Here is a 26,075-nt window from a genome sequence, read left to right on the forward strand (position 1 = left end):
ATTTACTTACATTGGTGGTGTATCTGATGTCATTTACTTACATTGGTGGTGTATCTAATTTACTTACATTGGTGGTGTATCTGATGTAATTTACTTACATTGGTGGTGTATCTAATTTACTTACATTGGTGGTGTATCTGATGTCATTTACTTACATTGGTGGTGTATCTAATTTACTTACATTGGTGGTGTATCTGATGTAATTTACTTACATTGGTGGTGTATCTAATTTACTTACATCGGTGGTGTATCTAATGTCATTTACTTACATTGGTGGTGTATCTAACTTACTTACATTGGTGGTGTATCTAATTTACTTACATTGGTGGTGTATTTAATTTACTTACATTGGTGGTGTATCTGATGTAATTTACTTACATTGGTGGTGTATCTGATGTAATTTACTTACATTGGTGGTGTATCTGATGTAATTTACTTACATTGGTGGTGTATCTAATTTACTTACATTGGTGGTGTATGTAATTTACTTACATTGGTGGTGTATCTGATGTAATTTACTTACATTGGTGGTGTATCTGATGTAATTTACTTACATTGGTGGTGTATCTAATGTCATTTACTTACATTGGTGGTGTATCTGATGTAATTTACTTACATTGGTGGTGTATCTAATTTACTTACATTGGTGGTGTATCTAATTTACTTACATTGGTGGTGTATCTAATTTACTTACATTGGTGGTGTATCTGATGTCATTTACTTACATTGGTGGTGTATTTAATTTACTTACATTGGTGGTGTATCTAATTTACTTACATTGGTGGTGTATCTGATGTCATTTACTTACATTGGTGGTGTATTTAATTTACTTACATTGGTGGTGTATCTAATTTACTTACATTGGTGGTGTATCTGATGTAATTTACTTACATTGGTGGTGTATCTGATGTCATTTACTTACATTGGTGGTGTATCTGATGTCATTTACTTACATTGGTGGTGTATCTAATTTACTTACATTGGTGGTGTATCTAATTTACTTACATTGGTGGTGTATCTAATTTACTTACATTGGTGGTGTATCTAATTTACTTACATTGGTGGTGTATCTAATTTACTTACATTGGTGGTGTATCTAATTTACTTACATTGGTGGTGTATCTAATTTACTTACATTGGTGGTGTATCTGATGTAATTTACTTACATTGGTGGTGTATCTGATGTCATTTACTTACATTGGTGGTGTATCTAATTTACTTACATTGGTGGTGTATCTAATGTCATTTACTTACATTGGTGGTGTATCTAACTTACTTACATTGGTGGTGTATCTAATTTACTTACATTGGTGGTGTATTTAATTTACTTACATTGGTGGTGTATCTGATGTAATTTACTTACATTGGTGGTGTATCTGATGTAATTTACTTACATTGGTGGTGTATCTAATTTACTTACATTGGTGGTGTATGTAATTTACTTACATTGGTCTTGTATCTGATGTAATTTACTTACATTGGTGGTGTATCTGATGTAATTTACTTACATTGGTGGTGTATCTAATGTCATTTACTTACATTGGTGGTGTATCTGATGTAATTTACTTACATTGGTGGTGTATCTGATGTAATTTACTTACATTGGTGGTGTATCTAATTTACTTACATTGGTGGTGTATCTAATTTACTTACATTGGTGGTGTATCTAATTTACTTACATTGGTGGTGTATCTGATGTCATTTACTTACATTGGTGGTGTATTTAATTTACTTACATTGGTGGTGTATCTGATGTCATTTACTTACATTGGCGGTGTATCTAATTTGCTTACATTGGCGGTGTATGTAATTTACTTACATTGGTGGTGTATCTGATGTAATTTACTTACATTGGTGGTGTATCTGATGTAATTTACTTACATTGGTGGTGTATCTGATGTAATTTACTTACATTGGTGGTGTATCTGATGTCATTTACTTACATTGGTGGTGTATCTGATGTAATTTACTTACATTGGTGGTCTATCTGATGTCATTTACTTACATTGGTGGTGTATTGGTTTTTTCTATCAGTTCATCTTTCAGTCGAATTAGTTCTCGAAGTTTTGGATATTCCTCAAACCTGTTGGCAAGACCTGGAGGTCAAAGGAACAAATTAATGAAGGTCATGGAATTAGTTTTTTGTCTAAAATTTGAACATTAGACTATGTATTATTTTATATTTTTTGTCTATCCAAAATTTGAACATTAGATTATATATTATTTTATATTTTTTGTCTATCCAAAATTTGAACATTACATTATGGATTACTTTTTATTTTTTGTATACACAAAATTTGAACATTAGATTATGTATTACTTTATATTTCTTCCCAACCTTATGTTTGAATTGAAACAACTTTAAATAGCCAAACTTTCTGCAGATTATTTAAGACAATGTACATGCTACATATAAATATGTAAATACTAGCCTTATCGGCTAGGCTTTGCTCCAGCTATTGTTAAATTCAAATGTTAATGCAGAAATGTGTTTGTTTCTTCACAAAATGTTTCAAGAAAAAATATAGCTACTATCTAAATAGCAGCGCTTACACTTTGATGTGATTCTACAAAGTAACCTACACATCATCTGCCATTCCACAATAAAACGCTTTGCTACACAAATATAAAAAGCATCAAAGTCAAATGATTTAAAAGAAAACTGCCTGTTACTTCCCGTCTCTTGGCAAACTATATACCAAAATGAAATATCAGAATAGTATCATGTGAGAGGACATAACATTTTACATTGTCATAATAAACAACTGTAAAGTCTGGAATTTTATTGAAAGAGATTATGCATGGACACTCTGTACCTCTTGATTTTATAAACTATTTTTTTTAAGGTAGTCGGAGGTTGGAGAAAGTCATAAAATATTTTTAATTAAACAGGTTGGACTATTTGATGTAATTTGTGGCTGTCAATTGTGGCTGTCTCGCTATTCATGACTAAAATTCGTCTAATTACATTGCCTAATTACATTGTCTAATTACATCGTCTAATTATATCATTTTACTTTTCCTAAACCTTACGGACACTGATCTCACATATTTCCAAAACACACCACATCTCCCCCTTTTCTCGTGAGCCCTTCACACCTGACCACATGAACCCTATACACCTGACCACATGAGCCCTATACACCTGACCACGTGAGCCCTACACACCTGACCACATGAGCCCTACACACCTGACCACATGAGCCCTACACACCTGACCACATGAGCCCTACACACCTGACCACGTGAGCCCTACACACCTGACCACGTGAGCCCTACACACCTGACCACGTGAGCCCTACACACCTGACCACATGAGCCCTACATACCTGACCACATGAGCCCTACACACCTGACCACATGAGCCCTACACACCTGACCACATGAGCCCTACACACCTGACCACGTGAGCCTTACACACCTGACCACATGAGCCCTACACACCTGACCACATGAGCCCAACACACCTGACCACATGAGCCCTACACACCACATCTCCCCCTTTTCTCGTGAGCCCTTCACACCTGACCACATGAGCCCTACACACCTGACCACATGAGCCCTATACACCTGACCACATGAGCCCTATACACCTGACCATGTGAGCCCTACACACCTGACCACGTGAGCCCTACACACCTGATCACGTGAGCTCTACACACCTGACCATGTGAGCCCAACACACCTGACCACATGAGCCCTACACACCTGACCACGTGAGCCCTACACACCTGACCACGTGAGCCCTACACACCTGACCACGTGAGCCCTACACACCTGACCACGTGAGCCCTACACACCTGACCACATGAGCCCTACACACCTGACCACATGAGCCCTACACACCTGACCACATGAGCCCTACACACCTGACCACATGAGCCCTACACACCTGACCACATGAGCCCTACACACCTGACCACATGAGCCCTACACACCTGACCACGTGAGCCCTACACACCTGACCACGTGAGCCCTACACACCTGACCACGTGAGCCCTACACACCTGACCACGTGAGCCCTACACACCTGACCACGTGAGCCCTACACACCTGACCGTGCAAGCACAATCTACAAGCGCCTTAGTTAAATTTCTAATTTTTAAAACGTGATATTTTGAAATTGTTACTTGAAAAAAAAATAATGAAGGCCTACCATGATTGGTTGTAAGAATCTATCAGGTCCAGGCCTACCATGATTGGTTGCAAGAATCTATCAGGTCCTTGGTCTAGATCTTATTGTTTTTAAACTTATGTTTCAATTCTTTGAATCGTTTAAAAATAAACTTCAAATACCATAAATTGTTTCAGAAAATTGCCGTGGTCAATATCCCTCCCCTTTCCCGCTTGTAAAAAATTGCTGCTTTTTTCTTAGTCGGGCAGTACACAGTAACATCTCTGATACATTTGTTCACCCATTGAGCTGATGTTTTTTTAAACACAAGAACAGCTGAAATAATACATTTTATATTGTTTTTTATTTTTTTGAATTTTTTAAAATGTAAGTATTTTGATGTTAAAGTCAACATACGAGCCGACCCGCGGCGTATCATACGCCGCTATTAAGTTGTTTTATTTTCTACCCTTTCAGTAATTCATAATTTTTGAATTCGACAGTACCAATGCTGCCACTGAAAATATTTGCTAAACACTATCAGTAGGTCGTTAAGAACGATACTACCCCTACCCTCCTCTTCTTAGTTACCTCCCCTAATTTTAAAATCGTTTCAAACTAAATTATCTGCCCCTAATAGCCGTCACTAAACCCGGCTCTACGAATGTAAACATTTAGAGTGAACCAAAGCTCACCAGACCATGTAGGGGTGGGGTGGTAGGGAGCGCGCTTACAGCTTGTTTTCTAGCGTCTCCCAGAAGAGAATTATATATATATATATATATATATATATATATATATATATATATATATATATATATATATATACATACATATATATATAGATATATATAGATATATAGATATAGATGGATGAATACCCCTCCCCCCTCGTGTGGAGGTCATAAATGGATGACCCCTAAGGGGAAAAAAATGAATGAAAAAATATAAGAAACTGTACCAGAAGATTGCACACAACATAGCTTGCCAATCACGTGTGCCTGTTCTTCCCAGAAGAAAGGAAACTCAATGACAGGCTTCATAATTATAACATTCAAATGACATCGTCTGCATTTTTTATTTTAACTTGTGTGCTGAATGAACACCATTAGTGGATGTTAATCACCCTCATATATTGAGGTAAAACACACCTAGGCGACTGTCCTGATGTCATGGGTGCTCTTGTTTGCCACATTTGATGATTAAACAGTGACAGGAGCCATACGCAGTGCCTGCCTGGTAGTGCAACCAGCGGCTCCCCCTGCCTGGTAGTGCAACCGGTGGCTCCCCCTGCCTGGTAGTGCAACCGGTGGCTCCCCCTGCCTGGTAGTGCAACCGGTGGCTCCCCCTGCCTGGTAGTGTAACTGGTGCTGGTAGTGCAACCGGTGGCTCCCCCTGCCTGGTAGTGCAACTGGCGGCTACCCAGGGTTTCTACAGCCCTAACACATGGGCTGTCACCAAAAGGTGTTCTATCTCTCACTATTACGGAGAGTGATTAACATGCAATCAAGGCTTTCATACAGCACGCCACAAGGTGTGCTAGACAGTAGTGTGGGCAAACCAATGCCCCGACAAATATCCAAGAAATATAGCGCAGACATTGTTTACATTTAAAATAACTTAGTTTTAGAAAACAAGACCAGATGTTTAAGAATACAGGGTTGGTAACATATTGATGAAACCCTCTTAAAATATTGCGTCAGACTTTCTTCTGAGACAGCAGCAACAAACTGGGATGGGCACGCTAGTATGTATATATATATATATATATATATATATATATATATATATATACATACATATATATATATGTGTGTACATACATACATGCACACACATACTAGCATACATATCCCATGCTTAGCTGTGGCAAAGAGGATTTAATCAATACTTAATTAATTATGGATGTTTAGATGCATGAACTTGTTTTCTAAAATTGAATTATTAAAATGTAAAAATTGCAGATGCTTGGATTTCAGGTGTTGGGGGCAAGGATCTGTCCACACTAGCGCACGAATCCACCAGGACACACTGTATGAGAGCCTTGAGTGTATGTTAATTACCCTCCATAATAATGAGGTAGACAGAACACTTTAAAATGAAGATGGGAAAGTCTTGAGAACAAATCACAACCTGCCAGGTCACCACCCCTTCAAAATTTTAAATTCTTTTCTTGTTCTTGCAAAAACCTACCCACAAGTATTCTAAACAACTTGTAACGCATAAAAGACAAACAAACCTACATACAGGCAAACATACTTTTATAAATATATATTTAAATCTTTGATTCATATTAATAGTAAACTAGGGGTGGGCTAATAAAATGACGCACATTATAAATGGTCAGTTCTTTATGAGCGTAAAAAGCAGGGAAATAAATAATGTAATGCATACAATCATGTTTGCCTTCCTTGATCCAGCCAGGATAAAAAGTAACTTGAATAGTAAGCGTTTTCAATTTCTATCAGTCTTAGTTGTTTTGTTTCAACAATTTATAACTCTTACGTTTGCAAATCTAGGCAGTGAGAAAACTATGTTACTCAAGACGGCATCCCAGATTATATATAAATTATTGATATTTATTTGAGGGTGTCAACCAAGATTTTAAATTTCATTATTGTTCAAGATGACTTAAACAATTAAAAAATTCATTTATTTACCTTTAATTTATTACCAATTTTATTTAGGTGTCATCTATTTAAGACGTCCACAAAAATTTCGAACACCCCCACACGAATCCACTTTTGGCCGGATCCCTCCCCCCTATTGTGGAAATCCACAAAAATGTAATAGACCTCTCAAAACTTAACTACCAATTTACTATTAATCAGTAACATGTATTGTGTACCTGTTTTACTGATTCATGCTTTAATATTTTCGACAAAGTTTATTATTAGGCCTAAATATTAAAAGTCGAATGTAGCCCGTACAGAGAAAAATTAGTAGGTTTTATTTTTAAACGTCAAAGTATAAGTATTTTAATTTTTTTAAAGGAATTTCCCCATTACCGAAAATGCATGCTATTTCTGTATTAAGAAAACAATAACTTTAATGAGATAAATTTTTTTTTATGTGTTTAAAATACAACTTTTATGACCCTATTAATTAATAAATAACCAATTTTTACCAATTTTACAAGCTCTCTATAAAAAGTTTTATATTTGTCATCATATTGTATTTGGCATCATTGAAAAGCTGAATTTCTCATTATTTGATAATCTTAATTTCCATCATCACGGAAAGGCCCAAAGCTTACAATTGGCTTTGCAGTTTACACAGATATGATATTTTCGTGACCTACTGTTCTTTACTTTTGGCTTTTTTCTCAGTTCGCAGGTTTTTAACACTAAAAAGCCTACTTCTTTTTTATTAATTAAACAATGCCCACCATATTTTCAGTAATTGTTCTTCATGCAAAAATTTAACTTTTGTCACCAGGGAATTGTGATGGCTTTCATAGAAAAAAGTATTTGATAATTAATATGCAAATTTTGAAACTTTTATATACTAAAAAGGTACAGTTTTTAGACTTTGTAAAATTCTTACTTGTAGCTATATCAAAAAGTTGTCGTGACAAAAGTGTTAATATATACTGAAATATAAGCAGTTTAAATTAGATTGCTATAGGTGCATAAATAAAAAAGCCTTAGCATTTTTAAAAGTACCGAAAAATTCAAAATGGCGGAGGTTTTTTGGGTTTCCATGACAACTAAAATTGTTTTCAACCCTTTTTTTACTGTTTAATACTTACTTTCATGTGCAAAACCGTGGTAATAGTATTTCAGCTATATTCTCAGCGATTAGACCAAAAACTGTAGAAATGGCAAGTTTGCAACAAACACTAATCGTCCATTATTTAAACTAGACTGGTATCGTTGAATAATATGCAAAAATAATGACCGCCGTTTTTGGCAGCCATCATTACCATGACGATGGTAAAAAAAGTAGGTCAAGCGACAGGCTAATTTATAAACCGAATTGATGTAAAATAAATAACCCAAATCAGCCAGACAGTAAAAAAAGAATTAAAGCTTAATATTTAAAATATTACTTACCAACATCTCGAATAAAATTTTGTGGCCGCTCTCCAGTGTCAACAAAATGTTGGCAGTAATCATTATGTGGGTTTGCACTTTGAGTTCCCTACAAGTTCAAACAATTTCTTCAAATGGCAAAGTATAAAGAAACTTATTGTACAATCCAGGTAAACTAAATAAAACTAATATATGCTAAACCCAGTTTAACCAAATAAAACTAACATATGCTAAACCCAGTTTAACTAAAGAAACTAAATCATGCAAAACCCAGTTTAACTAAAGAAACTAACTTATACTAAACCTAGTTTAACTAAAGAAACTAACATTTGCTAAACCCAATTTAACTAAAGAAACCAACCAGAGCTAACAACAGTTTAACCAAACAAACTTACCAGAGCTAACCCCAGTTTAACCAAAGAAACTAACCAGAGCTAACCCCAGTTTAACCAAAGAAACCAGAGCTAACCCCAGTTTAACCAAAGAAACCAGAGCTAACCCCAGTTTAACCAAAGAAACCAGAGCTAACCCCAGTTTAACCAAAGAAACTAAAAGAGCTAACCCCAGTTTAACCAAAGAAACTAACCAGAGCTAACCCCAGTTTAACCAAAGAAACCAGAGCTAACCCCAGTTTAACCAAAGAAACCAGAGCAAACCACAGTTTAACCAAAGAAACTAACCAGAGCTAACCCCAGTTTAACCAAAGAAACTAACCAGAGCTAACCCCAGTTTAACCAAAGAAACTAACCAGAGCTAACCCCAGTTTAACCAAAGAAGCTAACTAGAGCTAACCCCAGTTTAACCAAAGAAACTAACCAGAGCTAACCACAGTTTAACCAAAGAAACTAACCAGAGCTAACCCCAGTTTAACCAAAGAAACCAGAGCTAACCCCAGTTTAACCAAAGAAACCAACCAGAGCTAACCCCAGTTTAACCAAAGAAACTAACCAGAGCTAACCCCAGTTTAACCAAAGAAACTAACCTTGAGAAATGCACTTGAGTCTGTGTAAACCTCTTCTGTCTCATAGTCATCTTTTAATCCTTCCTAGAAATGTCAAGTCTCACATTCAAATTTAATCAGAGTAAAGCTAACATGAGTATAGTTTATAATGTTATTAGTATGGCTAGCATCAATATAGCTCAGTGTTTGTTAGATAAAATTCTCCCAATACCTCCCTACGGATATCGACTTTATATATATATATATATATATATATATATATATATATATATATATATATATATCTTCATAGGGTTCATAGGGGCCATATGAGACACCACGCAGCTTAGCCGCCCCTACCCTGCTTTCTAGGCATATCGATACCACTGTCAGGTGAGCTATGGTTCACCCCGAATGTTTACAATAGTAGAGCCAGTTCGAATAAGTGACGGCTATTAGGGGCAGATAATTTAGTTTTTAAACAATTTGAAACTAAGGGGAGATAATAAGTTCTGCTTGTCATCTGTAAACGGCTGTTTTCACTGGGCGGGGTGGGGGTGGGAGACAGGGGGGTGTGGTAGTGTGGAATTCACAAATTATGAGTTGTTGATCAGTAGAAAATAAAACAACTAGATAGCGGCGTATGCTACGTCGCGGGTCAGCTAGTATAAATTAAAGTATGTTGGTCTATTTGTCTGTCTGTTTTTCATGCATTACTTCACCTTTTGTCCAATTACCATGAAACTTCGAGGAGTTAATAAGAATACTCATGGGAAAGTTTAATCTATGAAATATATTTTTTAGATTCGAAATGGAGGTGTCCCAGCAGGGTGCATTTCCACTCTGTATAGTATACAAAATTAAAAGTAAGAAATTTTTTTTTACGCCTATCTTAGCACTTGGCATCCGTTAGGGGTATTACAAGATTTAATGCGCATCCCCTTGCCGTTTAGTGGACTACAATAATTGCTGACTAAATCATCTCAGGGGCATCCTCCGGAACTACAGCAGGGTGCGATTAGGCGCCTCAGGCTGTTCCATGAGCAATATCACGCCCATATACGTTTTAAGAGTGGGATACAGTATGGATACATTAGGCTACTATGATGGTTCACTAAGTTGAATCAAGCGCATCATCCAGTGGCCAGGCAATTTGATGCCTAAGTATTACTAATGATCACTATGGCACCTACATTTGTTTTAAAGGGCACCTTACAATAGGGAAAAGGTGGCACGTAAGTAAACTAAAGCAGGGCACCCATACAGAAGTGGAGCGGTCACTCCTGATAGTGACACCCCTGACACCTGGGAGGTCGTATGTATTACCTCACTGCTATTTATGTTATTAAATTACAATCAAGGCTTTCACGCAGCACACACTGGGGCACCTATGGTGTAAACAAACCTGGCTCCCAACAGCTGTGATAAAAAAATATAGTGTCTGTTTACAATTAGATAACTCAATTTTACAAAACAAAGTCATAGTCATGCATAAAAATGACCAGACCCAAGTCTGTAGGATGTACCTCAACTCTTCCAGACCTGACAGGTACATATTAAGTTAGGGAAAGCAAAGGCGGCTGAGCATGGAACTTATCGCATTATATCTGGATAAATTCATCAATACATTCTACATCACCTGCCTGATGAACTACCAGGTCCTAAATTTAAAATAAAAAAATCAGTTAAAAGAAACTTGCTTTTTCTACTGGGCTAGGCTAATTATCTTTTAATTTGGTTTGTAAGTAAATTAATTCATCGAAAAATTATACTTACATCACCGGTTATAATGTAATCAATTTAAACAAAATAAGTAAATATTATTTAATATTTACTAAATCAGAAAAAATTATTTATTTATTTTTATTCAAATAAAAATTCTACAATTCAGGAATAAAATTTAGGTGCACACTGATTTTTACCTTCTCATATACAAAGTATAGAGGAAGTATTATTGCAAATCTTGATGTTTAACACCTCCATGAGTTGGAAAAAACTATGTTAGCGAAATTTCATTTATATATATTTATAACAAATTGGTAGTTCTGTATCAAATTTTGAACAATTTCTGGTACTTATTCTACTTCCAGTTTCTGTAAAGCCACTAGCTTAAGTACCGTTCAAAGTAGGTGGACGAAGCTTCACAAGTAAGTATTACAATGGATGCGCACATTTATTTCAGACTGGGAACAATTTACGGTAACTAGTTGTGGTATTTTAATGCATAACTTGAATACTGTTTTAGTTAAGAGGATGAAATTTCGTATATAAGTATAAGATTTTATTACTGAATCACGTTTATCTTTTGAGTAACCTCCGATAACCAGAAGTTGTACTTTATTTCTGATTTCTAAAATATAGATAATTTAAGTACCATTTCAGACAGGTGGACCTAATTTTATACATAGGTATAAGATCTTATCTATGTTTCATTTATAAAGTATTAATATTTTGTTCTATTATACACAATTTTGTAAAACTGGTGCACAATCTATTTTCTACTCGGTTCTATTCTATTTTTCTATTGTTAGTATTAAAAAAACAATAAAAAGAACTTTTCTAAAGCCACTCACTGGAAATGCCGTCCCCTTTATTTTTATATGTGAATAGATGAGAAAGTTTAGGGTAGCTTACTCCCGCTTTATTGTCTGTTGTTAAGAAAAAATACAAGACAACTGCTCACCTTATTATTGTGTGGAATGTAAAAACTTATATAGACAATAAAGAATTATATTAATTTCATATATATAAATCTATTATATAACGCTGCTGGTAGTGTGTCAGTCTGTCATCGCGATAGATTTTGGAACCATAAATGTACACACACCAGATGTTGTGCTTTCTACTTGCATCACAGTGTCTTATCATAAATAGATGTGTATGGTTTATTTATATAACGACTAAAACTTTTTGTAATGTATAGTTGGCACTGTTTTTACTCTTTCGCATAACATGAATAAAATATTAAATAAATGCACATTGCTAAAACATGTTAACTCAAGCTAATAAAAAAAATGTGAATGCAAAATCTGTGGACGTGAAAGAGGACATTATTGTTAGAGTATTTTAATAAGCATGGATTGATAAAATGCACTGTGGTAGGTAAAACACGGATATTTTAAATACTGCTTTTTGTTTATTTTATGGATAAGTTGGGATATTATAGTCGTTTACTAAGTTGAATCAGGCGGTTCTGCTGGTACCTGGGACGGGTGCGATTTAGCGCCCCGGGCTAGACTGTGAGAACTATGTGTTTATGTTTGCCTTTAAGTTGTGTTTATGTTACGCATTTGCATTTGGTTGCATTTTATTTATGCTTGTTTTTTCTTTTGTGTTTACGTGTTGCGTTTGTATTTTTTAATATTTTTTTACATTTGCGTTTGCATTGTGTTTGTGTTTTCTTTTGTGTTTGTGTTGTGTTTAGTTTTGTTCTGTTCCCAAGTTGGTACATTTAAAAAAGATTCACTGTGGCGGAGCATGGGTATGCAGCTAGTTTAATTATATTCAGGATTCCCACAATTTTTTAACCAGAAAAATCTCTGCTATACGAAGAAATTCCCTATTTTTCATAACTTTCAATGTGCTAACCATTGAACACGAACTTTTCACATTGAATTTAATTAAACCACAAAAAACACATTTTTTTAACCACAAAAAACACATTTTTTTGGGTGCTACTCATTTTTTTAAAGTGAATCATATTGTAAAATTCAATCACAAAACTGAAATTTTTAAATCCAGAAACTTGATGTCGCGTCAGAAATGTTTAAAAATGAAATCTGACAATACTTACTTACTTTTCGAGACATTTGATTCATATTATGGTATATTATCTAAGTATTTAATTTTAGCACTTTCTATATTATATTGAGTTCAATAAAGTGTCTAGTCAAAAATGTGTAGTTATTCATGCAACCAACAAACTGTAAACAGCAAATATTTTGCTTAAAGGCAAGAAGTTTGAAAATCCCCCTCATGCTATTATTGTACTAATAGAGTCCTTGCAAACACGTGACCTAAATCACGTGATACATACGTCCGCCGTCACGATGGTAAACACCGCCAGTAAACAATCAGCTGTTGCACAGTGCTGGGCGTGTCTAAAAATGTGTTCATCATATGTTAAAAGCCTCGCACCGCAGAACAGGAACAATACGTAGAAAAAACTTTTAGGAATTGAATATCCTTATATTTGTATTGACATAAAATGCAGTAATATATAGATTATTTAAATCTAGATCTAGTTAGATTATCTAGTTATGTACAAGATTTAGTTGCAATAGATCAACACTACAGTATCAAATGTGAGACCACTAAACCCCTAAAAAACCCAATAAAACTGCTAATCTACAACCACTGCAGTCCTTAGATCTCAGCCAATCTGGGTAGCATGTTACGTAATTTATGACCTTCATGGTGCAGCAGGGAAGTGATCAGACACATTCACATGCTTCCCCCTCAGAATTTCTTACCTACATGATACCCAGCCCCTACCTGTTTCTAGCCCACCATAATAAAACTTCGTCTCTTTGTAGGTAACATGGATTGCTGCTCTCAGCCTAGCAGAGATGGTATGTTATGTAATTTATGACCACCAAGGTCCAGCAAGGTGGACACCAAAGAGCAATCAGTACCAATGCCCTCCCCTCAAAATTTCTCACCTCCTTGATACCCAGCCCCAATTTCTTTCTAACCTATCATAAAACTTCATCTCTTTGTAGGTAACATGGATTGCTGTTCTTATATCTCAGCCAACCAGAGATAGCATCTCTCCTAGCAGGGAAACAAAGGGGAAATCAGTACGGCTTCTAAATTCAACTAAACTCAGTCCAGTATCAGATACAAGTAGGCAGGACTAAGTAATTTATTTAACCCTTCTACAACAAAAATATCAACTAGTTGCTAGTATAAACTTTTAAAATTTAATCAAAGTAGCAGATTCTAGATCTAAGTCTAGTCATACAATCTATTTCAATTTCAAATATTGTTTGCTAAATAAAATGATTAAAATTTAGAGCAAGATTCTAGATCTTAGAGACAATTTCAATTTTATTTATAAGGCCTATTTTTTTAAATTTATTATTGGTGTATTTTTTTCAATCTAATATAGATCTAAATTTTGTAATTTAATTTAATTAAATAAGTACAACATGATTACAACATGATTAGCTAGATTCTAGATCTAAATATTTTCATTATTTCAAGAACTGTAGGCTTTGGAATTGTTTGGATTTTTTTATGGAGAAAAGGAAACAACCCAGTTAAGAAGTTAATAATCTAACCTTGGTTAATTTATCTGATTATTAAAAAAAATTTATTACAGGGCCCTCAGCGGCCCATGTGGCGGAAGACAGTTGCGCCTATTGAAGTTTTAATGCTGAATATAGTAATACCCCTTACCCCTCTAGACACCAAATTGTGTATTGACGAAAATCGCACCCTCCAGGGCGCCGCCCATATCAAATTTTAATTATTTTTTTCACAGAAACCTTTTGGGACTATTCTCATCAATGCCTCAAAGTTTCACGGCACTTGGATAAACAGTGTCAAACTGCACCTTCCTGGGGAGCCGCCCTTGCAAAATAAAAAAAATATTTTTTTGCAGAACCCTTCCCTGTAGCGTTCTAATTAACTCCCCAAAGTTTCAAGGCAATCTGATGAATTGTGTCAAACCGCAATCGATTTTTTAAAAATATACCGCATATAGAGAAAAAACAAAACGTGCCCTGCAGTGGTGCCACCCTAGCGAATTTGAAATGTTTTTTTCCGCAGAAACCTCCCTAGGAGTATTCTCAACAACTTCCCAAAGTTTCATGGTGGTCTGGTGAAAGGTGTAGTTATGCATAAAAGACAGACAGACACACACATACATTGCTTTTGAGATAGATAGATAGATAGATAGATAGATAGATAGATAGATAGATAGATAGATAGATAGATCGATAGATAGATAGATAGATAGATAGATAGCAGGGGCGTAACTACAGTGCCGCCAGACCCCGCAATGCGGGGGGCCCACGCTATTTAGGGGCCCAGAGTCGACCATAATAATTTTTTTAAAAAAAAGTAAATTTTCTTTCATTTTTGATTTGATGGTTGTTTTGTAAAAAATTACCGTAGCTGCGGTTGGACTATCTTTTTTCTATAGACACCACCCTAAGCTCTTGTATCTTCTTTTCCCTTTGTTTTTCAAACAACTGTGAAAGCCGAGTCTTTCTCCTACAATTAAACTTATCAAAGATAAGCAAATGTTCAAACCACTTCCATGACTTATTTCCCTTTTTTTAAAAATAGTCAAATAGGGGTGATCATAAGCTCCTTTTAATGGATTCGTACTAAACAAATGAAAAAGCAATTACTTGTCTTAATTATTTATTTTTTTTTATAATTAATTACTAGAGAATAATATTGAATAAAAAAATTGTATTGAAATATATTAAATCAATAATATTTAAAACATTAATAATATAAATTAAAAAAAAACAACTTAAAAATAAACATAACACGAGACACCATTACTTATACAAAGCTTTCATGTTTTATATTATTTTGACCGAAAAGATACTAAAAGGGCTTCTATCAAAAATTAATTAAAACTGATTTTTACAAAACACACTAATGCACTTACACACATGACATGAAGTTGAAATTTTTTTTAATTGATGTTTTTCAAATCCTGAACAGGACAGCAACGAGTATCCTATGTTCGTATTTTGTGATTGTATGTATATATATATATATATATATAGGCCTATATATATATATATATATATATATATATATATATATATATATATATATATATATGTGGGGGTGGGGGGGCTAAAAAATTTTTTGGCGGGGTGGCCCTTTTTTTCTAGTTCCGCCACTGATAGATAGATAGATAGATAGATAGATAGATAGATAGATAGATAGATAGATAGATAGATAGATAGATAGATAGATAGATAGATAGATAGATAGATAGATAGATAGATAGATAGACAGATTACAACATTACCAGCATTTGGCTAACATCAAGAGACTTGGCTTTGCTGAGCTGGACCGGTGACACACAAGATGATGAAACCATTGTTCCTTCATGAGAACTTTGCAACACACAAAAAATATTGAAACATAATATACTTTAAAGTAATAAATTTTCTATTCTACAAAACAATTATCATAGCAATAGAACTGTGATGAGGCTTAGAATTCTGTCAAATTTTAAAAATCTCACCTGTTTTTTTCTTTTTTAGCTGTTGTTTTGACTTCATCATAAGTTTTTAATGCCTTTGTTAAATTGTTTGTACCATACTGTGAATTACAGGCAACAACAACATTTTAATTTTTTAAAACCCAAGATATAAAGCCCTCTTGACAGAGAGTGATCCAACTTCTAAACACAATATATAAAGCTCTCTCAAGCAATATTTACTCTCATAAATGTGTATAATACCTGATAAAACATTTTGTTGAATGGCAAATTAATAATGTGCTGTTTAATAAACCCAGACAAATACATTTCAAATACAAGCAATTTTTATCATATGGGGAAGTTGTAACAGAGAATGTGATAAAAAAATGTTAACACATATTTGTATAAATCATGGGGGTGGAGGGGGGGGGGAATGAAGGTGGGTTTAGTTGTCACTAATTGTGTAATAATTGGCAATCTAGTTTAATTTCAATTTACAACTGAAATTTTACTTACAAATTGTGCAAGAAGTTGTTTCCGCTTCTTAGAACGTTCTTTAGCTTCTTCCAGATGATCACCCATAGTAATAATAACTTGATAGATCTTGGCTATATTTTATTTGTTGAAAAATTAAGTGGAAGTAACCCAAATAAACATATTAGGTTTACAAACTTAGCCTACAACTGAACTAAAAATTTTAGTAAAATTAAACTTATGTTACTAAGATATCTAGATACAAATCTAGATACTAGATAAGTTTATAAATTTAATTTAAGCCATTCTTTGTTGACACAACTGTCTTATTACACCACGTTTACACTTACTGCATGTTTAGTATACATGTCTAGAACATGTAGTCTGCTAAAAGTTAATTTTATCTGGAAACATTATCTCACACTTACAGAACATTTTATATAATATTTTAGAAAACAAACATGACCTTTGACCTCTTGAAATTTATAACCCTGAGACCAACAACTGATAAATTTAACCTGCTTAGCAGCGTCCATGACTTCTTCCGCAAACTTAAAATTAAAGCATATTTTCAAAGAATTATTTTGACAACCATCCCCCAGGATTTAATCAAAATAACATAGAAGATGACTTATTTTATAAGCTCGCAATAAGATAATCGCATTAAACCCTGAATTTTAATTCCTCAAAAAAAACCACCTTAACCTCTTTAGCCACCATACAGAGTACGAACTAAATAACTTTAAACCTGCTAGCAAAAGTTACCATCAAATCCTACAGACTATGGTAGTAGAGACTTATAGAACTAGACTAGATCTAGTAACTTTGAATTCAGTAATAAAATAATAATTTTAAAACATAATGTCCTATATTGAAAAGAAATTTGTTTCTATTAGACATGTTTTTTAACCTAGATTAATCATTTTGAAGTTATCTATCGTTTTAAGTACGTAAAATCGACCGAGACTATTACTAACTACTTGTAACTACTAGTAATGTGAAAAAAAAGGTGACTCATTAAATTTTTAGGTAATCTATCACTTTATGTACGTAAAATCTTCGGAGGATAGTAATGTGAAAAGAAGGTGCCTCATTAAATTTTAGTAATTATGTTTTGAAAGTTACAAAAATGTTTCAAAGTTTTATTCATGTACCTGTTTTAAACAATTTTATTAAAACTTTTCAGTAATAAATAATAACTAGCTATATTTTCGTCAGTTGCAACAAAGCTCGTTTACTTCAGCAGCCATCTTGTTTAAATTTTTTTTGGTAAACTTATAGCGGGAGATTCAGGGGAAGCCACTCTATTTTACAAATGGCTGCTGAGCAAATATTTCTCGCAAACACTGCTGTTTAAAGTTAATTTCTGGCCTATACTACTATAGGCCTATTGATTTAGTATTAATATAGAATCTTTTCCCACGTTTTCTTTAACTTGCTTTCGCCTCTGTTTGTTTGTTTGTTTGTTTTTCCAATCAAATCTTGCGATCGAAATTTCGGGCACTTCCCAGTTAGCTAGCGCGCTGAAATTTTCAGGGAAGCTTTGTTTCGGATGACAATAGAATATTCAACTGTTATTATTACTAAATTGATCAATGGAAACATTTTATTGATCATTTTATACCCCTATATAATTGTACAAAAAACGTGGGGGAAAAGGGACATAACCCAGTAACTGTAATTTGATGAAAACAAGGTTCGGTACTCTCCTTCTTTTTCTTACTGAGTTGTTGTCACGCGGTGTTTGTCTACAAACAACCAGAACGTAACAACTGGTGGCCAGTATGGGGGAGACGATATGGTCGAGTGGTTTGGCACACGATTGCTAACCCACTCGACACGGGTTCAAATCTATGTGTTCTAGTCAGTAACGTATTCACACAACGTGTTTTTTACGAGTTGTCTTTTTACGAGTTGTCTTCGTTTACCCAAAAAATAAGTGAAAAGATAAAATCGATAGCAAGATTTCAATGCAAACAAACAGACAAAGACTAAAAAGTAGAAAATAATAATCATTTAAAAAGTTTAAAAAAACCCACGTTTTCTGATTGAACTAAAAAGTAGAAAATAAATGCTATACATCACAATAATGCAAGCGATCACTCTACTATAAGCGATGAAAAACGTGGGGCGCCGTGATTTTCTTACAGTTTCTAATACTGTTGACTCTCTACAAGCTCCCTAATAAAAGTCAATAGTACTATCTAATCAATAGTAATATAACTTTTACTTCGGCGCCCCACGTTTTTCATCGCTTATAGTAGAGTGATCGCTTGCATTATTGTGATGTATAGCATTTATTTTCTACTTTTTAGTTCAATCAGAAAACGTGGGTTTTTTAAAACTTTTTTAATGATTATTATTTAAGTATTTAGCCATTGATTTTGGTTTATTATTCAATTATTGATAATATTTCACACAAATACATCACAATATACATACTTCTATTAAAGCCTTAACTATGAGGCAACTTTGTCACACATTACTAGCCTCTGCCGATTTAAATTTACGTAGGCCTACCTTACCTAAAAAAAACTTAGGTAATCAATCGTTTTAAGTATGCAAAAATCACACGCGGCTAGTAATGTGAAAAACAGGTAATTCCTTAAATTTTAATAATTATTTCACATTTTGAGGAGGGTTTATGTTTTGAAAAATACAAAAATGTTTCCTTGTTTCATTTATGTACCTGTTTTTAAACAATTGAATTAAAACTTTTCTTCAGTAATAAATGAAGACTAGCGATGTTTACAACAGATGCAACCATGCTCATTTACTAGATCTATAGCAGCCATCTTGTTGTTTTTTTTAAAATAATGGCGCGAAATTCAGGGGAAGCCACTATATTTTACAAATGGCTGCTGTTTATATAGCAAATCTTGCTCGCAAACATTGCTGTTTAAAGTTAATTTCTGGCTTATTTTAACACGTTTTTATTAACTCAGCTTCGCGTGTGTTTGTTTGTTGTTAAAATTGACATCGAAAATTAGCCCACTTCTGATTGCTCTATAGATCTGAAATTTGGCATGCAGGCTACTTTCGCCTAACAATTTCAGATGCAATCATAAAAACTAGCAATTAGAGACCGTAATTAGCTTAATTTAATTACGCCCTAAGGACCATAAAATTGAGGACATGATTTCTAAAGATACCGACAAGACTGGAGGCCTATTGACACAGTTACTTCGGCCCCAATCGATGTGAGCGCGCTGGCCGTGATCGTATAGTGGTTAGTACTTCGCGTTGTGGCCGCGACAACCCAGGTTCGAATCCTGGTCGCTCAAGATTTTTAGTCCGTGTATTTATAAACACTTAGTCAAGTCATACTTAATCAAGTCATTGGATAAAGTAGAAAATAAACTATATAAAAAACTTTTTTTAAAAACCACGTTTTTCATGTGTAGCAACGGACTAAAAAGGAGAAAATAAAATACTTAAAAAAAACTTTTTAAAAAACCACGTTTTTCTTGTGGACTAAAAAGTAGAAAATAACTATTTACATACATTTGATGACAAAAAACGTGGGTCAGGCAGATGGGTCGGGAAATTTGATGGTGAACGTACCCACGTTTTTTGTCATCAAATGTATGTAAATAGTTATTTTCTACTTTTTAGTCCACAAGAAAAACGTGTTTTTTTAAAAAGTTTTTTTTAAGTATTTTATTGATATTATTTAGCCATTGATTTAGGTTTATTATTCATTTATCTGTAATATTTGACACCAATATATCACAATATAGATCTAGATCTACTTCTATTAAAGCCTTAACAATGAGGTAACTTTTTCGTACATCACTAGCTGCGGGCTATTTTACGTACATAAAAAGATAGATTACCCTAACTTAAAACGATAGATTACTAATAGGCCCTAATACTAGTATTACTAGGCCCTAAAAGTTAAAAGGCTAAATATAAATAGTAAACTAAATACAATAGCCTAGGCCTACTAATTTTTATAGGCCTAATTAGTAATTAACTATCCCTACAAGGCAGGTCAAATTGACCCGACAGTGCTACATTTTAGTTAATTACCGGTCAACCACTGGACCAATTGTTTTGAGCTTCTAGATATGGTACCTACACATACAATGCTTGATTTCAACATAAAAATGAATGTTTAATTTTGCACGTGTGCATGAGGGTGAGCAGGTTTAGGTTCACTATTCCTCTCCCTACAAACATGGGTCAAATTGACCCATATACATTTATATAGAGAAAAATTCTACTAGTGTAGGGGAATGTGGTATAAATCCATAGAAGTTTCAAACAACTTCCCTTGGGGCTAGACTTTTGGGCTCATAAGTTTGTATCCCTTCCTGCCTTACTGAAGTCACCAATTAGAAACAATTTTTCAGCGCCGAAGCACAACAATCCTTTGTTCAACATTGTTGATAGCATGTTTTTAGACTCAACCTTCTTGTTACAAATACAAATAAAACTGTAGTGGATTGCTAGGTTTGGGCCTACACATTGAGAATTTGTAAGGAAAGACATACCAATTGATGACTGCATGGGTTCATTGGCTACTGTATCAATTTGAAAGCGATGAATCAGACCTGAACTTATTTTTGCTGCTGAATTTGGAAATTAGGGCCATACTGTCAATAAAGTATTAGGAAGTTGTGTAACAGGCTTTGATATAATAAAGATACAGCAGGAAGCAAATATTGATTTGTATCTATCCAGTCTTTTGCGACAAAAGCCATCTGATGAGGTCAGTTTTATGGTCCGTGGGTGTTAGACCATGTCACCTCAGACAGTCCAACCATAGTTGGGTAAAATAGGACAACTCCTTGACCAGCTTTGAAGCACATGGAACCATATTTTGATAAATCAATGGATATTGATATAGAGATGACTAATGTATCAATCTCTGATAACTTTGTACTTTACATTGGACTAAGTTTTTGGCTACTTATCTGTGTAAAGCATGCATATTGATGCCAAAATGATGACATCAAAATGGAAAGACTGCATGGAATCATCCATGTATGGCTCTAGCAATATGCCGCAATGGGCAAACTAAGTGGTTGCTAATGACCATATTTTTCAATTTGCAACTAATGTCCCCAATAAGTTGAAGTGACAGCTATTACAAATAGACAGCAGCAGATTTACAAAATGTGTATATTATATATTATCAAAAGAGTTGCTTCTGCCTCAAGTTGAGCTTTGAACACAGAAAACTATGTCCTAGCTACTGCAATTCACATTAGATCAAATAAGAAGCCTTCTGAAACCACCCACTGAGTGTTGGGCCCAATAGCGTAATCCAAACAAAAGTTATTCTGCGAGATACAATAACATGTTAGATGGTAAAATAACTATTTGTCAAATATATAATATATAGATTCTATCTCTAGTCTATGTAGCTTTACTGTGCAAACTGATAATAATTGTGATTAAGTTTTCTTGCATATGAAAAATAAATTGATAGTAAAGGTAAAGTTTTTATATTTAGTAAAGTCTAGTTTTATTTATGCCTAAAAAGTATAATAATAAAATACTTAAAAATACCTAAAACTAAAATTTTGTGTAGAAATGTGTAAACTTTAATTTTAGTGTCCATTTATCATTAATATAATAGTTATGCTATAAAAAATAGGCCTATAGCCCTATACATATGCAATAAATAATAGACATAGATCCTTATGTAAAAAGTATACGGGTCAAAATGACCCGCCTTGTAGTCGAATACAGTGAAATAGGGTTGTAGGGATAGTAGTACTACACTAGATCTAGTACTAGTATAGTAGTAGTAGTAGTAGGCCTAATTACTAATTTACATTTTTAATTTTTAGGTATTTTAGGAGGATTTGTTTTGAAAGTTATAAAAATGTTTCAAAGTTTCATTAATGAAGATTCTACCTGTTTTTAACCAATTGTATTAAAACTTTTCAGTAAAAAAAAAAGACTAGATCTAGCAATGTTTTTTTATAAGATCCAACCAAGCTCATTTACTTTGGCTGCCATCTTGTTTAAGTTTTTTTTGTTTATAGTTAGAGATTCAGGGGAAACCACTCTAATTTACATATGGCCGCTGTTTATATAGCTAAACTGCTAATCTTACACGCAAACACTCCTATAATATATATAATATAGGCCTATATATATAATATGGTAATCTATCGTTTTAGGTACGTAAAATCGCCCGCGGTAATCTATCGCTTTAGCGTAATCAATTCGGCCGTCACTAGTGACACTAGTAATGTTTAGGTAAAATCTTAGTTTAGCGTCGTAAATTCCAACTTAGCTAGTAATGTGCGATGAAGGTAACTAATGAATATTTCTTTCATTTGGCCATATTTATGTCATATTTTACATAATATAACAGATAATTGAATACCAAATCACAATCCAAGACCAAACCAGTCATAAATATCCTGGAATAAACTTTAAACTACCCCGTTCGAGACAACAATGAGTAAATACAAGCAGCGGCCATGTTTTAAAAACAATAAATTGTCTATTCGCATGTCTTTTGTGTTGATTTTGTGGTTTAATATGATTGTTTTGTATTGTTTTAATATATGCCGGGGGTCGTCCATAAATGACGTCACACTCGTAGGGGGGAAGGGGGCCCGTAATTTTGTGACGTTGTGTGTGAGGGGGAGGGGGAGGGGTTCAGATGGTGCGACATCACACTTTTGCATTTTAAAAAAGCAATGTTACAAAACGAATTTTAGACGTTATTTTGCGTTTTAAAAAACTGTTTTAATACATTGTAATAACAATTGATTAAAATACTCTATTTTGACAGAGTTCAGACAAGATTTTGGAAAAATATAGCTGTTAAAAAAAAATTCAACTGCAATTTTGAGGGGGGGGGGGGTGTAGGCTGAGGTGTGACGTCATTTTAGGGGGGGGGTCTGGCTTTTTGTGACTACGTTTGACGGAGGGGAGGGGGGGAGGTAAAAATCGTCAAAAAAAGCGTGACATCATTTATGGATGACCCCCTGTATAGTAATTTTTCTTTTTTTAAAAATATAGTTGACATGAATGACTAATAGACCATTTCAGACTTAATAGTGTGCATCCAAGACCACAACAATTGTTGGGAGGTCGAACTTTTTAACACTTTATTTGCAGTAAGCAAATCAATATTAGATCGCTCATAAATGACGTCGCTCTCAAGATAGTAATGACAGCGTGCATTATTACAGAGCAAACATATGAACATATTGTTTCAGATAGAAATTCTGATTTGTGGTGGGGAGAGGTTGAGAAGAACTCAGCGATGTGATTTTGGAGACTGGTCAGGTTTTTTTTCTCGTGAAAACGGGATGGTTGTGGGAGAAAGACCAGCTGTAGAAGTATGACGCGTCATTCATTGGTGATCCATTTTCTCAGTGAGGACGAAAAAACTATTAAGAAAGGTCAAGAAATGTCAAAAGCTTGCCGAGTCGCATTTCTTGAACCCTACCTTTTTCATTCCCCCACTTAGCACATCGTCACCGAGTTAACGCTCGCACGTGACGTCATGTAGCGGTACCGCCGACCGTTAGGCTAATTTTATAGAAAAAAAAAACAATAAGCATTGCCTTTTTGACGCTTTCGCGACGTTTAGTTTGATTACATAAGTTGGTGTTCATTAAACAGCCCCTAACACATCTATCACTCGTCCATTTAAACGTACGTAGTTATTTCTGCAAGCTTGCTGTCTTGAGACTTTCGGCCCTTTAAAAATGTATTAAGCTCACACCGTATAGAACTAGACTACCCATATTAAGCTCCAAAAGAAGCTTGGTGAAAACAGGATGGCCGTCCGATTTCGTAGCTGCTCTGCGCTTTATAAAAACCACAATAAACGATAAGATGACACTTATATTAAAGTAAATTATAGTTCTGAATCTTGATACATTAAAAGTGATATTCGGAAATTAAGAGCCAGACCAGACAGTCAACATATTTCAATTTAAGTCCAAGAAAATAAATTTCCTCAAACGATGGAACATTACTAAATTTTCGCGCAGTTTAGCGAAATTGAATTTAAGTAGGCCTATTTACGTCATCTTACAAAGCGCGATAGCTTACTGGTGCTCTAACGTGGCCCATGCTAATGGCCGTATTCCTAACGCCCCGCATTAGACACGGCTTATTCGTCGGCAGGCATTTGGTGGCAAGCCTTTTTGACGGGGATAATGTGTTGCGGACGTTTTGCCGAATGTCTTAAACTAGCAGGCTTGCGACATTTGTGTTTTAAGCAAGGTATACGTATACTAATGCTTATTTATCGTTATTTTGATTGAACAAAGCATTATAGAGGTTCTCCATCAATCACCTAGGTATTTTTCCCCGTTCACCTCCTTTCATGAGACCGACACGTCATAAATTGCAAAGCCGCCTGAGTTGACGTCACAAATCTTCACTCACTCCCGTAGCAAATCATATGTGACATCATTGTGACATCATTTATGGACAACCCCATATCACTCACTTGTGTACTTGATATTGACGATTTGACAACAAAGGATAACCAAAATGTGTCTGGCAGGTGGAGACTTGGGATCGACCATAATGACAACACGCGCTTAAGGGGTGGACGGGCTCATTGTTTTAGATGATGTTTTACGAGGGAAGCTGGTGGATAATACATTTGGTCTCTTTGTATATGTAAATGATGACAAACATTTAATGTTGTCAAAATTATGGTTAGAGATCTTAGATAAGGCAGAGTGAAGCGTAATTTTTTACATTATGACTTGTTGTGACATTGACGACAAAAATATGACGGAGATTGGGGTTTAATTAAGGTAAAGAGAAGTAAAAAAAAATGTCATAAGTTACGATAGAATTACTAACTGATGAAAAGAAAAACCTGAAATGAAACAATAAGAAAAAACTCACAACTATTTAGTAATAGTAAGATCAGTAGCGTAGCGAGGGGGGCGGGGGGGGGGGGGGGACATATGTCCCCGGGCGCCGACCTTAGGGGGCGCCAAAATGGGTTGGAAAAATAAATTGAAAGGTTGAGGGGAGTGCAAATCGAAAGTTTGAGGGGGGGGGGGTGCAAATCGAAAAGTTTGTCCCGGGAAGGGTCGCTACGCCTCTGAGTAAGAAAAAAACGTGATTTAATACATGGATACAAGTTGCATCTCACAATGCTTCTAGAATTAATAAAGTTGTTTGTTAGGAAATTCACATTTAAAAAAATGCTTTGTAATACGGACTATACAACAAGACGATCATATTTAAATACATTTTCATATGAATAGAAATGAAAGGGAAGCTACTCTCAATAACATTTTCTTAAGATGGCTGCTGTTTTTAATAGCAAATTTACTATCTCGAACAGGGTCGATAAAAATTAATTTCAGGATATTTAAATTGATTTAA

At 34.6% G+C, this 26,075-nt stretch overlaps 1 protein-coding gene across 5 annotated transcripts in view; it reads right to left on the bottom strand.

The window, feature by feature from the left end:
• LOC131950287 (N6-adenosine-methyltransferase non-catalytic subunit) overlaps nt 1-26,075 on the bottom strand; it is a 65,001-nt gene that overhangs the window by 22,760 nt on the left and 16,166 nt on the right. For 3 of the 5 annotated variants that reach the window (XM_059312373.1, XM_059312370.1, XM_059312371.1), the window contains exons 2-7: nt 16,782-16,873; nt 16,308-16,384; nt 16,089-16,176; nt 9,131-9,193; nt 8,170-8,257; nt 2,006-2,096 (exon numbers count right to left, since the gene is read on the bottom strand). In XM_059312373.1, coding sequence (XP_059168356.1) covers nt 2,006-2,096; nt 8,170-8,257; nt 9,131-9,193; nt 16,089-16,176; nt 16,308-16,384; nt 16,782-16,847 — 473 coding nt within the window. In that variant the 5' untranslated portion in view covers nt 16,848-16,873. Of the gene's footprint in view, nt 1-2,005; nt 2,097-8,169; nt 8,258-9,130; nt 9,194-16,088; nt 16,177-16,307; nt 16,385-16,781; nt 16,874-21,235; nt 21,267-22,607; nt 22,735-26,075 lie in introns of those variants that run through there. The other 2 variants (XM_059312372.1, XM_059312369.1) reach the window with 2 other exon arrangements.

Source organism: Physella acuta, unplaced genomic scaffold (genome assembly GCF_028476545.2).
Source record: "Physella acuta isolate Inbredline_101_S28 unplaced genomic scaffold, ASM2847654v3 ptg000750l, whole genome shotgun sequence".
Classification (NCBI taxonomy): Eukaryota; Metazoa; Mollusca; class Gastropoda; family Physidae; genus Physella; species Physella acuta.